This window comes from Salvelinus sp. IW2-2015, linkage group LG27 (assembly GCF_002910315.2).
Source record: "Salvelinus sp. IW2-2015 linkage group LG27, ASM291031v2, whole genome shotgun sequence".
Classification (NCBI taxonomy): Eukaryota; Metazoa; Chordata; class Actinopteri; order Salmoniformes; family Salmonidae; genus Salvelinus; species Salvelinus sp. IW2-2015.
The window spans coordinates 27,537,758-27,555,744 of NC_036867.1; the positions used below are offsets into that span (position 1 = coordinate 27,537,758).

General features: G+C 42.3%; 1 protein-coding gene across 1 annotated transcript in view; it reads right to left on the reverse strand.

Moving 5' to 3' along the window:
* Nucleotides 1-1,415: 1,415 nt before the first annotated feature.
* Nucleotides 1,416-17,987, reverse strand: part of LOC111953652 (cholecystokinin receptor-like) — a 37,827-nt gene continuing 21,255 nt past the window's right edge. Inside the window, exons 3-5 of the mRNA XM_023973062.2 lie at nucleotides 11,396-11,657; nucleotides 7,609-7,736; nucleotides 1,416-7,185 (exon numbers count right to left, since the gene is read on the reverse strand). Of these exons, the coding sequence (XP_023828830.1) occupies nucleotides 6,611-7,185; nucleotides 7,609-7,736; nucleotides 11,396-11,657 (965 nt within the window). The 3' untranslated portion in view covers nucleotides 1,416-6,610. The remainder of the gene's footprint in view (nucleotides 7,186-7,608; nucleotides 7,737-11,395; nucleotides 11,658-17,987) is intronic.

Sequence of the window (17,987 nt, forward strand, 5' to 3'; positions counted from 1 at the left end):
GTTAGCTGTCAGTCAAACTACGCAAAAGGGAAACATTTGTTTAGGCATTAACTGAGTAAGTGTTAAGGTCTGGGTTAAGTTTAGGCATTAGGGTTAAGCTTAGGCATTAATTCAAAATGGTTATGGTTATGGTTTGGGAAAGGGTTAAACACAAAAGAAATGCCTAACGCTGGGATTGAAACTGTGATTTCTTGGAGCCATAGCGCAAAGTTTTAGCTTATCCTCACCCTAACGCCCTAGCTTGTTGCGATCCGACCAAATTAGCAGGCACTCGTGTTGCCCCTAGTCGATGGTTGAAAATTGCAATGAAAATATACTGAACAAAATTATAAACACAACATGCAAGAATTTCAATGATTTTACAGAGTTACAGTTCATATAAGGAAATCAGTCAATTGAAATACATGCATTAGGCCCTAATCTATGGATTTCACATGACTTGGCAGGGGCACAGCCATGGGTGGGCCTGGGACGACATAGGCCCTCCCACAGGAGAGCCAGGCACACCCACTGGGGAGCCAGGCCCAGCCAATCAGAATGAGTTTTTCCCTACAAAAGAGCTTTATTACAGACAGAAATACTCCTCAGTTTCATCAGCTGTCCGGGTGGCTGGTCTTAGATCATCCTACAGGTGAAGAAGCCAGATATGGAGGTCCTGGACTGGCGTGGTTACACGTGGTCTGCAGTTGTGAGGCAGGTTGGACGTACTGCCAAATTCATTAAAACGACTTTGGAGGTGGCTTATGGTAGATAAATGAACATTCAATTCTCTGGCAACAGCTCTGGCAGTCAGCATGCCAATTGCATGTTCCCTCATAACTTGAGATGTCTGTGGCATTGTGTTGTGTGAGAAAATTTTACATTTTAGAGTGGCCTTTTATTGTCCCCAGCACAAGTTGAACTTGTGTAATGATCATGCTGTTTAATCAGCTTCTTGATATGCCACATCTGTCAGGTGGATGGATTATCTTGGCAAATGAGAAATGTTCACCAGCAGGGATGTAAACAAATTTTTGTGCAATATTTTTGAGAAATAGGCTTTTAGTGCATATGGAAAAAATCTGGGATATTTTATTTCAGCTCATGAAACATGGGACCAACACTTTACATGCTGTGTTTGTTTTTTCCCAGTATAATTTGGCTTGCTATAACATAACCTTACCATTCCAAAAATGGGTTGACGGTGTGTCATCCACTAGAGCTTGGGCTCAAACATTCATCATGTTTTTCTCTACTCACCAGAGAGCAAGATGATGGATGATTCAAAAGACCCCAAATACAAACAGTAATCCGCCCTTACTCCTATCTCAATAATTCAAAATCCTCCGAAATATGGGAAGATTGTATGAAAATTGTTTTGAAAAATGTGTCTCTATAACACACATTTGATATAATGTAAAAATTACTTCCCAAGATTAAGCACAGAAACTTTTATCCAGTAAACAGAACCACATAATGAACCATATAATGCACATGATATGTCAGCATCTTTCGAAAATATGCTATTGGCTTACTATTATTTGGCAGAAATTATACATCAAATGACATTTAGATTCCCATTTATCCTGTATTCAATCAATTGCAGTTAATTAGATTTCAGATAATACTTTCAGAAGTGTGTTTAAGTGGTTGGGCGTCGTGTAAAGTGAGAGGCCATCCTATTGCCTCTGACCACAGAACATCAGCCATCGTTTTCCTTTCATTTCCATACGATTCTGCACATTGAATCGTCACCGTTTGTCGTCAGCCAGGAAGTGATCAATTGCGCATGCCCGACATTTGTGTTGGTCTGTCTTGTCYCTTTGGTTTGCACAGCAGCATGTCCTGGATGAAGAATATAGTTGTCACTTGATGTATTAATTGTCAGTCTGGTTTTGTGTGCAAGATTACTTTTCAATCAGGTTTTCCATCTCCCATTCTCCCTCCATCCGAGACACACTGGCACTGTTGTGCAAAACCAAGCTAACTCTGAATGAACTATCAGTAAAGCCACTATCATTTAATACGGTCTTGAATCAAGTTCTCATTTGGACTACATTACATGCATTACACTGTCAATGCGAATAACAAGAAGGAACAGAGCAAAGAAAAACACGATAGATCCTTAACTAAATAAAAAGCATGCATCACCAGACTAAGAACAAATGATAGACAAAGACAACAAGGCAGTTTAGTCATGTATCGTAAATTAATAAAGTCCCCTAGGTAATTTAGTTGTTGCCACATGTGGTACCTTGAAACATACAAGACAATTACTGGAAAACGAGGCGAGACCAAGGTTGTTTGTCCATGGCGCCTGCATTTTTCTTATTTTAACACCTATTTAAGAAGAGAGACATGGAGTTTATCCTGAATAAATGCTCTCACAGGAACAAGTGACATGTTCACCTTGTCTAGGTCCATTTCAATTTTACATTTTYATTAAGGGTGCTATGTTGACTTTAGAGTTTCTGGAATCAGTCACAGACATTTTAACACCAGGGTCTTATTCTCGGTCCCATTTCCGATTCCCAGGAGCCATTTCTTCAATTACATTAGAGAATTGTGTTCGAGTTTTTATATCTTGGAGGATAAGAACCTATTATCATTAAAATCCTATTTGTAGTTATTGTTGGCTTTGCCCTCTTAGCTCCAACCATATCTAGCAATAAACAATTGCTCTTACAAAGGCAGGGGAAGGTTTGTAATTTGGGGAAAAAATTAACAAAATATAGAAATAAAAATATTTTTTAAAGAAAGACAGATTTTTAGTCACAACGTTGTTGTGAATGGTTGTTCCTCTTCTTTATGGTCCTCATACGTACAACATTTGTGAAGCTGACACCACAAGTGAGAGACACACCACACAATGATATGTTTGCTATTCATATCGTGTGTAAGGACGAAGTTTAGATTAACACTAATTAAACAGAGTATTAAAATGGATATTGGCTTTGTGGAACCGGGACAGAAGATCATAACAATATGAACAGATTGTAGATTACCAAGGTAAAATTGAGGCCAGGGAGAGCAGCAAACGATACTAAGTATGGTGCATGCTACTCTACACTGATCAGCGAAGAGAGAGACAGCCAAGTGATGAATTCCCAGTAACACTTTACACAAAGCCTGCAGTTATAATGCATTGTAGGGCTCATAATACTTATAAAGCATTACACCAACAGGCTATAGGTAGAGTGTTACCGAATTCCCTTCCAGGCGTTTGTCATACCAAGATTAAGAGACACCTACGATTGAACAATGTCTTTTACAAGGTATGTGCGAGTTTATGCATGTGCCCATTGGTGTCAAATAATCCCCTAAAGTCTATGTGACATACCGTTATTGAACACAGACCATAAGCACATCACAGCAGTGTCTCTATTGCCATTCATATATTCAACGCCTCTCTGCTGAGAGAGAAAAGGTCTAAGGGGGCTAAGGTTAGGACATGGAAAGAGGCCTATTTTCATTTCCAAAGGGGAGAAAAAGTAAAGGTGAAACAGTGAGGGCATTGAAATTGTATAATTGTGTAATCATGCATAGGATTTAGCTCTGATCCTTTGTGTGTGTGTGTATGTGTGTGTGTGTGTGTGTGTGTGTGTGTGTGTGTGTGTGTGCGCGCTTGCGTGGAAATAAATAAGCATGTAATGTGTGGGGTTTCTGCACATTTTGGGTTTCATCAGTTCATTACTTAATTTGACTGTGTTATGATTAATCTAAGCAGTTCTGGTAAGACAGAGGCTGTCCTAATATGGACAACGTAAAGCAGCATAATCTAAATGGTGTCAGATCTTTGCTACACTGTGGATTGTTGGAAAGTATAGTGTATTACCACACACTAAAAGGAGGATTTAGTCCGTACCATGGCACAGTCAATAATACAGAGATATATCAGTATACAGCTATTTGTAAACAATTTTAAGATGAGGAAGCAATGAGATACGCATTGCAGGAGCTCTCCAAAATACAGCTGTTTATCTATAACCATAAAATGGACGTTTTGAGCATGTCTAAAGCTGAGCACGATCAATTTGCGTCTGCTACGGCTGGTGGGTGAGGACATGCAGAGTACACTGCAGAGAAACTCAAGCATGAAGGTTGACTTGGACTAAAACAGCTTTTCTGTACCATGTGTAGCCAGAACACCATTGAGCAAAGAGCAAGTTCACCTGCGGTACACAGACCAATCACATAATGCATGGATAAATCTGAAACATTGCAATGCAAACAGGTACATTGAAACATATTTTTAGCAGTAATTTTCCTTCTGACCATGAAAGAACAAAGCAAATACTTGCTACAGCAAGTACAACATGGTTTTTCATATGTTCAACGAGAGGATGGTAGATATACTGTGGCTGTGGTACCTTCCCTCAATAAAAAGCTTCAACAGCATTTCAGAGGAGGTAATAACTGTCTGTGGGAAACCTTACCGGATATTGGGAAACCTTACCGGATATTTCACACAAGATTTACATGTTTGCAATTGTAACATGTTCCATGTATTTGAAAGGACTTGATAACCTCTTTCCAATACATTTGAAATGTATTTAGGGAAAAAAAACTACACTCCAAACAAGCGTTTTAGCTGTTTGTGAAAGCAAAGGCGGAATAGAATGCATTTAACATGTTACAATTCGGGGCCTCCCGAGTGGCGCAGCGGTCTAAGGCACTGCATTGCAGGCTGTGTCACAACCAGCTGTGACCGGGAGTCCCATAGAGCGGCGCACAATTGGCCCAGCCTCGTCCAGGTTAGGGGAGGGTTTGGCCGAGGGGGCATTACTTGGCTCATCACGCTCTAATGATTTTTGTGGTGGGCTGGGTGCCTGCAGGCTGACTTCAGTCGTCAGTTCAACAGTGTTTCCTCTGACACATTGGTGCAGCTGGCTTCAAGGTTAAGCAGGTGGGTGTTAAGGAGTGCACTTTGGCGAGTCATGTTTTGGAGGATGTATGACTCGACCTTCGCCTCTCCCGAGCCCTTTGGGGAGTTGCAGCGACAAGACAAGATCGTAATTGGGAGAAAAAGGGGGTAAAATACGAAAATATGTAATAATTTAATTTGTGTTGAAATTAAATGTGCTATTGTGTAATTATTGTTTTTCCAACTAGTTTTAAACATATACTGTACTTTTCCGGTAAGGAGCTATAAGACACCAACCACCAAGCTACTGTATCAATAGTCTTTGGGTGACAGATCTTCTATGTTGCCTGGTTAACCATCCACATCTCCAGCCAAATGCCACACCCACTAAAGTTTCAGAATTTTGCCTTCTTAAATGTGAACAATGTCAAACTGTTCTGGTTGGCCCTAGAACCCGATGGGTTGGGCCTATACATATCTTCACGTCAGCACAAACGACTTCTAGAGTAGTAGGTTCAGACTGATGTACGGAGGGATTGATAGACCAGCAAAATTAAATTCAGGATGAGTAATCAGACAACTTCTACACTGAGTGTATAAAACATTAGGAACACCTTCCTAATATTGAGTTGCACCCCCTTTTGCCCTCAGAACAMCCTCAACTCTTTGGGGCATGGACACTACAAGGTGTCGAAAGCATTCCACAGGGATGCTGACCCATGTTGACCCCAATGCTTCCCACAGTTGTGTCAAGTGTCAAGTTGGCTGGATGTCCTTTGGGTGGTGGACCATTCTTGATACACACGGGAAACTGTTGAGCGTGAAAAACCCAACAGCGTTGCAGTTCTTGACACAAGGCACTTAAATCTTTTGTCTTGCCCATTCACCCTCTGAATGGCACACATACACAATGTTTTGTACACTCAGTGTATGCGGCCTTATGCTATCTTTTCCTCATTGTGTTATACAGTTTGGCATTGATTTATAAAAACAATAAAAAATACGAAAACATTTACATTACATATACAGCACACACACACATTTAAGCACTACATAAAATATAAACATTCCATTTTGTATTTGAAATACCTTATATGTTCAGGTAATCAGTCCTATAAATAAATTCACCCCCCTTGGATTTTTTCACATTTTGTGGCATAATTTTTTTTGTTATTGATCTACACAAAATACTCCATTGYTAAAGTGAAAAGAGAATTCTACAAATGTGTACAAATGAATAAAACTTAAATAACTAAATATAGTTGTTGCATAAGTATTCACCACCTTTGTTAGGCAAACCTAAATCAGTTCAGCAAATATTGTACAATCCAGGTGTGCAAAGCTCTTAGAGACTTAACCAAGATTACTCATAGCTGTAATCGCTGCCAAAGGTGTTTCTAACATGTATTGACTCAGGAGGGTGAATATTTATCAAATCGATATATATTACTGTTTTATTTTTCATTAGACATTTTCTTCCACTTTGACATTACAGAGTGCTTTGAGTAGATCGTTGATRAAAAAATGTAAATTAAATCAATTTTAATCCCAGTATGTAACACAATAAAACGTGAAAAAATCAGGAGCGAACAAGCAAAGAAATACACAAGCATTCTGTCGGTTGCCATCCTTGTTCACAACTACCTGTGTACCCACTGCTACMGCCCCCTGTGTTCCCCTATACAGGGTCCATATTAGGAAGAAGTCCTGCTGAGAATGAGGCTGTCCTAATATGGACACTGTACCCCTAGCCCCCTTCACAAAGAATCAGTAGGTACCCGCGGTGCTCACTGTGGTATAGCTGATCTTGGACATGGACAAAGGACCCATAGTCCCCGTCACTGTCATCTCATCATCCCCGCCGTTCCACCTCCCCCGGCGGCGCCGACAGCAGGGCGGACGGCTGTGGGCAAAGGTGGTGAGCAACGCCTTGCGGAAGCGTGTATTCATAAAACAATAGATAACAGGGTTGACGCACGCCGATGTGTAGCTCAATAGGTGGATGAACGAGATGGGTGCCCCCGAGAGGAGCCGGTGGGCTGAGCTGATGTGGAATGCCTTCCACGTGTTGGCCGTGTACAGGGGCATCCAGCAGAGGAAGAAGAGAATGGCAGTGACGATGAGCATGCGGATCACGTGCTTCTTGGCCAAGAGTTTAGCCTCCGAGGTATTGCTTCGAGGGTGCTCGGCGAACACTCTGGGTTTGGGAGGGGCCGGAGTAGGGGTGGTGAGGGTGGACAGCTCCATGGACGGTGGCTTCTTCGGTATCTGGATGTAGCAGCCATCATCGTCTGTGTCGTTGTTGCTGGTGGTCACGGTGGTGTTTACGCCATTCTTCAGTGCTGTGGAATGTACATGGAAGTATGTACGTGGGTCTGAATTGGGTGTAAGTGTGTAGGTGAGTGTAAGTGTGTAGGTTGAAGACAGAGCACATTACTAATAATAGAATGAGAAAAGAGTTGGTGACATAAGCCTGCATTGTGGGGAACATGCATTCACAAATAAACAGGCCTTATGAGAAAATAGTTACTGTATGAATGCAAAACCCTTATTCTGGCCCCAGCCTTATCGTTGCCTGTTTTAAAAACCCTAATCCTAGCCCTTACCCTCATTTCTTCTGCCCAGCACAACCCTATTTCAAAACCCCAACCCCAATCCCTAACCCAAAACCTCAACTTCACTTATATAACTTTCTATTTATAAGAAACAAATTATATGTTCAATCATTTCCATGGCAGGAGATACATGTGGTGTAGGAGTCTTACCACTGTTCTCTCTGTTTTGGTCCAACTCAAACTTCATCCCCCGGTACAGCTCTCTGGAGATGAGTCCATAGGCAACAATCATCACAACCCCAGGGATGAAGAACAAGATTAAAAGCAACAGCATGTACCTGAGAAAGAAAGAGGGAAAGAGAGGGAAAATTAGAGAAAAAGGGAGGGAAAGAAAGAGGGAGAGAAAGACGGAGGGAAAGAGGGACAGGAAGCCAGACAGGAAGAGAAAAAAGTGACTTTGATCATTGTGGTCATAAAATAACATTTCTATGGTGGTCATTGCATTTTTCCAATTATCTTCACATCAATCTGGATACTATCAACTTGGCCTTGTACAAAAAAAGTACAAATTCACTGTTGTTCATTCCACACACTTTGAGAATTAGTAGAGAGGAAGACTTTATTTTGCGTTGTGTGAAATTCTAATGGGTGCGTGGGTGTTTTCCTCTAAACATCCTCCATGGATGGTTCATTTTTCATCTCCCAACAGCCTTTGCAGCAGGTTAGGCTCTCATTCACTCATTCATTCATTAATGCAGCCTCTGATACTCAAAGCTTTTCATCAGTACTCACACATMAGGGATTGGGGGACAAAAGGTGACAGGAAGGAAGGACATACAGAGAGTTAGTAAATAGAGGTTAGAGGTTTCGGTTAATCTTTTGTTTAGTCTTTGATCCTTATTCTCTATAATATTTCTGTTTCACATTATTTGAGGATTCTTCATGACCGGCATCATTAGTAAGCATAATTAGACACGCTGATTCAATAGCCAATTTGGGGAGTAGCCCGTAATGGACTCAGTCCCTGACAGTCACTTAGTCCCTGTGACTGTCAGTCCAACACCTTAGCCATTACACCAAGATGCTTGGCCTCAAAAAGGTCACCAAAAGTACAAAAGTACTAAGGTCACAAGTTATATTTCAATAGCATCTTTTCTGAAGTATATTGTAATAATAAAAAAATGATAGGTTGTCACGTTCTGACCATAGTTCTTGTGTGTTTTGCTTGTTTTAGTGTTGGTCAGGACGTGAGCTGGGTGGGCATTCTATGTTGTGTGTCTAGTTTGTCTGTTTCTATGTTTGGCCTAATATGGTTCTCAATCAGAGGCAGGTGTTTTGTGTTGTCTCTGATTGGGAATCATATATAGGTGGCTTGTTTTGTGTTGGGGATTGTGGGGGGTTGTTTCCTGTCTCTGTGTTTTGTCTGCACCAGCTAGGACTGTATCGGTTTGCCACATTTTGTTATTTTGTAATTGTTGAGTGTTCACTGTTTATCGTCTTCATTAAATATGTTGAGCACCAACTACGCTGCGTCTTGGTCCGATCCCTGTTACACCCTCTCTTCTCGTGAAGAGAGGGAAGGCTGCCGTTACATAGGTATTATATTGTGTGTGCTTGTTGATGACATCTACTGTCACCACTGCTTTGATAATTTTTTGAATATCAATACAAATTAAAATATAAATCTGATTAAAATGAGTGTGCCTGCCATTGTTAAGAGAAATAGTGCATTCGGAAATTATTCAGACTCCTTCCCTTTTTCCACATTTTGTTAGGTTACAGCCTTATTTTAAAATGGATTAAATAACAGAAAATACTCAGAAATATCAATAAATCCTCAGAAATGTTTGCAAATCTATATAAAACAAATATTCAGGCCCTTTGCTATGAGACTCGAAATAGAGCTCAGGTGCATCCTTTTTCCATTCATCATTCTTAAGATGTTTCTACAACTTGATTCCACCTGTGGTATATTACATTGATTGGACATGATTTGGAAAGGCACACACCTGTCTATGTGAGGTCCAACAGTTGACAGTGCATGTCAGAGCTAAAACCAAGCCATGAGGTCAAAGGAATTGTCCTTAGAGCCCCTAGACATGATTGTATCGAGGATACCAAAACGTTCTGCAGCATTGAAGGTCCCCAAGAACACAGTGGCCTCCATCATTCTTAAATGGAAGAAGTTTGGAACCACAAAGAAATGGAAGAAGTTCGGCCGCCCGGTCAAACTGAAGAATCGTGGGAGTAGGGCCTTGGTCAGAGAGGTGACCAAGAACCCGATGGTCACTCTGACAGATCTCCAGAGTTCCTCTGTAGAGATGGGAGAACCTTTCAGGACAACTATCTCTGCAGCACTCCACCAATCAGGCCTTTATGGTAGAGTGGCCAGACGGAAGCAACTCTTCAGTAAAAGGCACATGACAGTCCGCTTGGAGTTTACCAAAAGGCACCTAAAGGACTCTCAGACCATGCGAAACAAGAATCTCTGGTCTGATGAAACCAAGATTGAAACTATTTGGCCTGAATGTCTGAAGGAAACCTGGCACCATCGCTACAGTCAAGCATGGTGGTGGCAGCATCATGCTGTGGGGATGTTTTTCATCGGCAGGGACTGGGAGACTAGTCAGGATCAAGGGAAAGATGAACGGAGCAAAGTAAAGAGAGATCCTTGATGAAAGCCTGCTCTAGAGTGCTTAGGACCTCAGACTGGGGCGAAGGTTCACCTTCCAACCGGACAACGACCTTAAGCACACAGCCAAGACAATCCAGGAGTGGCTTGGCTGGGCAGCAATATCACAGAGCTTGAGAGGATCTGAAGAGAAGAATGGGAGAAACTCCTCATACAGGTGTGCCAAGTTTGTAGCTCCATACCCAAGAATACTCGAGGCTGTAATAGCTGCCAAAAGGTGCTTCAACAAAGTACTGAGTAAAGGGTCTGAATACTTACGTAAATGTGAAATTTACGTTTTTATTTATTTATTTWAAAAAAATATGTTTTTTGCTTTGTTATTATGGGGTATTGTGTGTAGATTGATGGGGGGGGGGGGGGGGACGACGATTTAATCAATTTTAGAATAGGGCTGTAATGCAACAAAATGTGGAAAAAGTCAAGATGTCTGAAAACTTTCAGAATGCACTGTAGATCCCCAAAGGACTCTTGGGGTTGTAGTGTAAAAAAAAAAAAAGCTAAGTCTGGAGAGGTTTCAACAGGCTGCAATCAGTAAACAACTACAATTAAAGTAGTAAGGTCTGCAGAGAGAGAGCTTATTTAGTGTAAAAGATAAGAAGTATAGTCTGGAGGAGAGAGATGAGAGAGCTGTATTAGGCTGGGGAGAACCCCTGGAGAATGTCAATYTTCCTTTAATTGCTCTGCTCCACAGCCTCTCTGTATGTTTATGGGCAAATTGATGAATAGTCGTCTGTGCCCAAACTTAACAGCAACAGTTTCTACAGAAAAAGCCTTGCCTTGAACTGCAGATGCAGATACTTGGGCAGTGGAGCTTTATTCTAGCTATATTACTAATCTTTAGAGTGGAATTACCTTCTAAAACTGCTTCGCTAGCCCTGAGTCAATGCGAACAAATCCGCCTAATAATATAATTGCTTTGCCTTAGATATTTGCTGTGGTGCTCCTAAATGTCCGGCTATGACGATTCTGTTCAGTCTTGCATGGGGAAGGCATTACTTTTAATATAAGTGAAATATAATGAAAACAGCATGAAACGCTTCATTGCTTCCCTGATCAGAAATGGGAGGGGAAACAATTTATTTTGAAACAAATCTATTCAATAAAAGCAATCAAACATAAAAACAGACCGAACAAACCCAAGACTCTTTTTTGTACAAGGGACTGGCAATCTATGTTCCTTTGATAACTGCTTACTTTGAAAATACCACTCGAGAACTGACTTAATTAGCGTCAGGAAACTCAGGGACCGGTCAGAAACCAGTTCTGACCACTGCACTAGAGGTCTCCAGTCAGAAACTCACTCACCACGTCTGTTCCACCCAACCCCTTGGCCATTCCAGGCGGCACATGTGTCCCGTAGTTCGGTCGGGTTTGGGGAAGGACTTGAGGTGGCTGAACACTGGGTAGGGCACCATCATGACCAACGACAACACCCAGATGGCGGCGATGACCCGGTAGGCATGGGAACGTGTCTGCCACACCCGCGACTTCAGCGGGTTGCAGATGGCGCTGTACCTCTCGATCGCTATGGCAACCAGGCTGAAGGTGGAGATGCTGACGGAGAGCCCTATAGGAATGCAGGGAAGGGGGAGGGGTCAATAAGAGAAATTAAAATGACTGTATCAACAGTGATCAGACCTGGGTTCAAATAGTACTTGTTTTCTGTCTGGAGTGCCAGATGGACGGGGTTTAAGCTTTTGAGACAATTCCATTGTCTCCATTGAGCAAGGCAAGTTCAAATAAGCAGGAAAAATATTTTAAAGGAAACAAATACTATATTACCAGGTCTGATAGTGATAAACACCTTCCATGTATTTGAGCAGGCTTGACACGTCAGAGAGATGCTCGTAGGCCACCAAAAAAGTAAAGACAAATGGTAAAGCCTCTTTAGCTTATCATTAAGTAAAGACACGAAGTGCATTACATTTCAGAGAAATAGCCTCACACTGATGGAATCACACCCTTGTCGTTCTGTCCTGCTCAGTGTTAGATCTCTAAATTGCATTATAATACCCAAGGACACCCTTGTAATTGGTTTCAAACTTGAGTGAAAACCCTTTAGTAAAAAAATCTTCAACCCAAACTGTGTGTTGCCTACATGAATATGCATGAAGCTCCACTGAGGGAGTGCACTCAGACAAAGAGTTGGCAGTGAAGACAAATAGCATCAATAAAGGCATACTGTACATGCATTAAACCGGCCGCCATTACCCACCTCTTGAGAATCCCTTCAATATATTCCACCCACTAATCCTCCCTCCTTAGAAAGATCCACAACTTCAATCCCAGACCCACCATGAGCACTCTGTCTTGATATGACTATCATTAATGTGATTATGGCTATTTTATCAAATCAATTAACTATGTTTCATTATTACGTGATTCAATTAATCATGTAACAACTAACTCATTAGTAACTTGGGGCACCACAGAAAAAGTTTGTTTAATGAGTTACCGTTTCCCGAATTAACTCAAGAATATATCAGAATATATCATTATTATTATTACCTCACATCAGTCTCATTCTAAACATTGTTGACGTCAAATCTGCACAAACCCTAGTTGAAATGATGATCCAGCGATACACAAATTGGCTTAATTATATATTTTCTAACTAATTACACAGTGTAACGGTTCTCGTCCTCTTCGTCTGAGGAGTACAAGGATCGGACCAATACACAGCGTGGTAAGTGTCCATTTTAATTTATTAAAACTGAACACTGAAAAATACAAAATAACAAAGTGAATAATACCAAAAACCGAAACAGTCCTGAAATGTGAAACAAACACTCACAACAGGAAACAATCACTCACAACACACAATGAAAAACAGGCTACCTAAATATGGCTCCCAATCAGAGACAACAACTGACACCTGCCTCTGAGAACCATACTAGGCCCAACACATAGAAATCTAACAACAGAACAAAACATAGAAAAAACAACATAGAATGCCCACCCCAACTCACGTCCTGACCAAACTAAAATAGAGACATAACAAAGGAACTAAGGTCAGAACGTGACACACAGTATTACATAAACACACACACAGGATAGATTATAGGTTGATTACTACAATAATGCAATGAAAAGTCCCTGGTGGACTAACCCGGTATGACGGCTTGTTACACAATTAAAGGGAGGGGCAAGATAAAGAGAGTGGGAGAGACAAAGATAGTGGGCTGATACATACATGTAGAAACTATGCTCATGAGAGTAAATACTTTGCACATAAACAACTGCTCATTCAAAAATAACAATATACAGGAACACAAGTCCTTCTGTTCACCGGACCTAGAATTCCTCAAAATCAAATGTTGTCTGTATTATCTCCTACGAGAATTCTCGTCGGTTATTGTCACTGCAATGTATATCCCCCCCAAGACGACACCACGACGGCTCTCAAGGAACTCCACAGGACTCCATGCAAACTGGAAACCATATATSCGGAGGCTGCATTTATTGTAGCTGGGGATTTTAACAAAGCAAATTTGAGAACAAGGCTGCCTAAATTCTATCAGCATATCGATTGTAGTACCCGAGCTGGCAGAACACTGGACCACTGCTTCTCTAACTTCTGCGATGCATACAAGGCCCCCCTCTGCCCTTCGTTTGGCAAATCCGACCTCGACTCCATTTTGCTTCTCCCCCCCTCCTATAGGCAGAAATTCAAACAGGATGTAACCGTGACAAGAACCATTCAACGCTGGTCTGACAATCAGAATCCACGCTTCAAGACTGTTTTGATCAGAGAATAAAATAGATTTATACGCTGTTTCACTGCATTTAACAATGGAAAGATGACCGGGAATACGGCCGAATACAAACAGTGTAGTTATTCCCTGCGCAAGGCAATCAAACAAGCTAAATGTCAGTATAAGGACAAAGTGGAGTCGCAATTCAATGGCTCAGACACGAGACTTATGTGGCAGGGTCTACAGGCAATCACGGACTACAAATAGAAAACCAGACACGTCACGGACACGTAAGTCTTGCTTCCAGACAAACTAAACACCTTCTTTGCCTGCTTTGAGGATAATACAGTGCCACCGACGTGGCCCGCTAACAAGGACTACGCAACCCCCCCCCCCTTCGCCGTGGCCGACATGAGTAAAACATTTAACTTCTTATGGCTGAAGGTGCAGTATTGAGTAGCTTGGATGAAAGGTGCACAGAGGTGCCCATAGTAAGCTGCCTGCTCCTCAAATCCAGTTGCTAATATATGCATATTATTATTAGTATTGGATAGAAAACACTCTGAAGTTTCTAAAACTGTTTGAATTATGTCTGTGAGTATAACAGAACTCATATGGCAGGCAAAAACCTGAGAAAAAATCCAAACAGGAAGTGGAAATTCTGAGGCTGGTCGATATTCAACCAATATCCTATTGAAATCACAGCGAGATATGGAGGAGTTTGCACTTCCCACGGCTTCCACTAGATGTCAACAGTCTGTAGAACCGTGTCTGATTCCTCTACTGTGAAGGGGGGCCGAATGAGAGGGGAATTAGTCAGGTCTGCCATGACCTGACCATTCTTTGACCATGCGCGTTCACATGAGAGGGAGCTCTGTTCCATCGCTCATCTGAAGTCAATGTAWTTCTCCGGTTGGAACGTTATTCAAGATTTATGTTAAAAACATTCTAAAGATTGATTCAATACATCGTTTGACATGTTTCTACTGACTGTTACGGAACTTTTGGACATTTCGTCAGCTTTTAGTGAACGCGCTTCCTGACGTTGGATTTGTTTACCAAACACGCTACAAAAATAGCTATTTGGACATAAATGATGGACATTAGAGACGCCTAAGACAGCGTTACAGGGAGACAGGACGGACAGCTGATCATCCACACAGTGGCAGACCAGGTGTAACCACACCTGCACAGGATCGGTACATCCGAACATCACACCTGCGGGACAGGTACAGGATGGCAACAACAACTGCCCGAATTACACCAGGAACACACAATCCCTCCATCAGTGCTCAGACTGTCCGCAATAGGCTGAGAGAGGCTGGACTGAAGGCGTGTAGGCCAGCTGACGAGTCGCGGTACAGTCTCACCACGGGTGATGGTCGGATTCACGTTTATCGACTAAGGAATGAGCGTTACACCGAGGCCTGTACTCTGGACTCTGGCCTGTACAAATCCACCAGCCATATTGCTCGTTATGTACGTGATTTCCTGCAAGATAGGAATATCAGTGTTCTGCCATGGCCAGCGAAGAGCCCGGATCTCAATCCCATTGAGCACGTATGGGACCTGTTGGATCGGAGGGTGAGGGCTAGGGCCATTCCCCCCAGAAATGTCTGGGAACTTGCAGGTGCCTTGGTGGAAGAGTGGGGTAACATCTCACAGCAAGACCTGGCAAATCTGCTGCAGTCCATGAGGAGGAGATGCACTGCAGTACTTAATGCAGCTGGTGGCCATAGCAGATACTGACTGTTACTTTTGATTTTGACCCCCCCTTTGTTCAGGGACACATTATTCCATTTCTGTTAGTCACATGTCTGTGGAACCTTTTCAGTTTATGTCTCAGTTGTTTAATCTTGTTATGTTCATGCAAATATTTACACATGTTAAGTTTGCTAAAAATAAATGCAGTTGACAGAGAAAAGACACTTATTATATTGCTGAGTTAGATGTAAATACATTTGTGCACAACATTTTAGAGAAATACACTTTTTGTGCATATGGAACATTTCAGAAATCTTTTATTTCAGCTCATTAAACATGGAACCAACACTTTATATGTTTGTTTATATTTTTGTTCAGTGTAGATAGTAATAATAAAGCAACAGATACAGATTACACACAATTAGGGTAAAGATAGGTGAGATCGAGATGGATTCTCTTACGTATATCATGTCTGGAACCAAAGGTCTTCAACTCTCCACAACAAGGGATTTCAGCAGTCCAAGTAGAATTCTTGCAAAGTCTCCTCACGGGGTGGCCTTGAATTGGTTTGTAGTTCATAAATTGACAGCTACCGTATGGCTGGTCACCATCCTAAACAACAGAGGTCCTTGTGTATTCTCATTGTTTTTGATGTCTAGCGTGGATGTGTTGATTTGATGCTCCTCTAAACTAGGTAGCATATCAATCACAAGCGATTTGATGTAATTCTTTCATCATCATTCCGAACATTGGCTAAGCTGGAGACAGACGGACAGTCAAAAGTAAGGGTGTTCTTTTTTCAGGAACTCTGGCTAGTGGCTACGRTATGGCAGAAACTATAAGATTAGCCTACATCATCAGTGATTGTTTTTGCTCCAATGCGATGTTAAGGGTGTCACAAGGATGACGCTGGAGAGACGAAGCAGGTACGGGGAGTAACATTTAATAAATAACGGACATGGAACGAGACATAAACAGCATTAGCAAACAGAAAACAATCAATGCAGAAGCGGGGAACAGAGCTGGGGAGCTGACACATATAGGGGAGGAAATGAACAGGTGATAAGAGAGTCCAGGTGAGTCCAATAACGCTGATGCGCGTGACGAGGAAAGGCAGGTGTACGTGATGGATGGCAGGAGTGAGTGATGCAAGGCATTCTGGCGCCCTCAAGCGCCAGGGGGAGGGGAAGAGCGGGAGCAGACGTGACAGACACGTTCCAACCAGTAAGAATCCGGCTCTCACAGACCTGTTAGTTTTTCTAAGAAGCCCTCCTGTCTCCACTCATTACCTGTATTAACTGCACCTGTTTGAACTCGTTACCTGTATAAAAGACACCTGTCCACACACTCAATCAAACAGACTCCAACTCTCCACAATGGCCAAGACCAAGAGCTGTGTAAGGACATCAGGGATAAAATTGTAGACCTGCACAAGGCTGGGATGGCACAGACAATAGGCAAGCAGCTTGGTGAGAAGGCAAAACTGTGTGGCGCAATTATTAGAAAATGAAGAAGTTCAAGTGACGGTCAATCATCCTCGGTCTAGGGCTCCATGCAAGATCTCACCTCGTGCATCAATGACATGAGAAGGTAGAGGATCAGCCCAGAACTACACGCAGGACCTGGTCAATGACTGAAGAGAGCTGGGACCAAGACTCAAAGAAAACCATTAGAACACACTATGCCGTCATGGATTAATACTGCAGCGCACGCAAGGTCCCCCTGCTCAAGCCAGGGCATGTCCAGGCCCATTGAAGTTTGCCAATGACCATCTGGATGATCCGGAGGAAGAATGGGAGAGGTCATGTGGTCTGATGAGCACAAAAATGTACGCCTTTTTGGTCTAAACTCCACTCGACGTGTGGGAGGAAGAAGAAGGATGAGTACAACCCCAAGAACACCATCCCAACTGTGAAGCATGGAGTGGAAACATCATTCTTGGGGATGCTTTTCTGCAAGGGGACAGGACGACTGCACCGTATGAGGGGAGATGGATGGGCCATGTATCGCGAGTCTTGGCCAACAACCTCCTTCCCTCAGTAAGAGCATTGAAGATGGGTCGTGGCTGGGTCTTCCAGCATGACAACGACCCGAAACACACAGCCAGGGAACTAAGGAGTGGCTCCGTAAGAGCCTCAAGGTCCTGGAGTGGCCTACCAGTCCAGACCTGAACCCAATAGAAAATCTTTGGAGGGCGCTGAAAGTCCGTATGCCAGCGACAGCCCGAAACCTGAAGGATCTGGAGAAGGTCTGTATGGAGGAGTGGGACAAAATCCTGCTGCAGTGTGTGCAAACCTGGTCAAGAACTCCAGGAAACGTATGATCTCTGTAATTGCAAACAAAGGTTTCTGTACCAAATATTAAGTTTCGCTTTCTGTGTATCAAATACTTATGTCATGCAATAAAATGCAGAATTAATTACTAAAAATCATAAAGTGTTTTCTGGATTTTTTAGATTCCGTCTCTCACAGTTGAAGTTGTACTATGATAAATATACC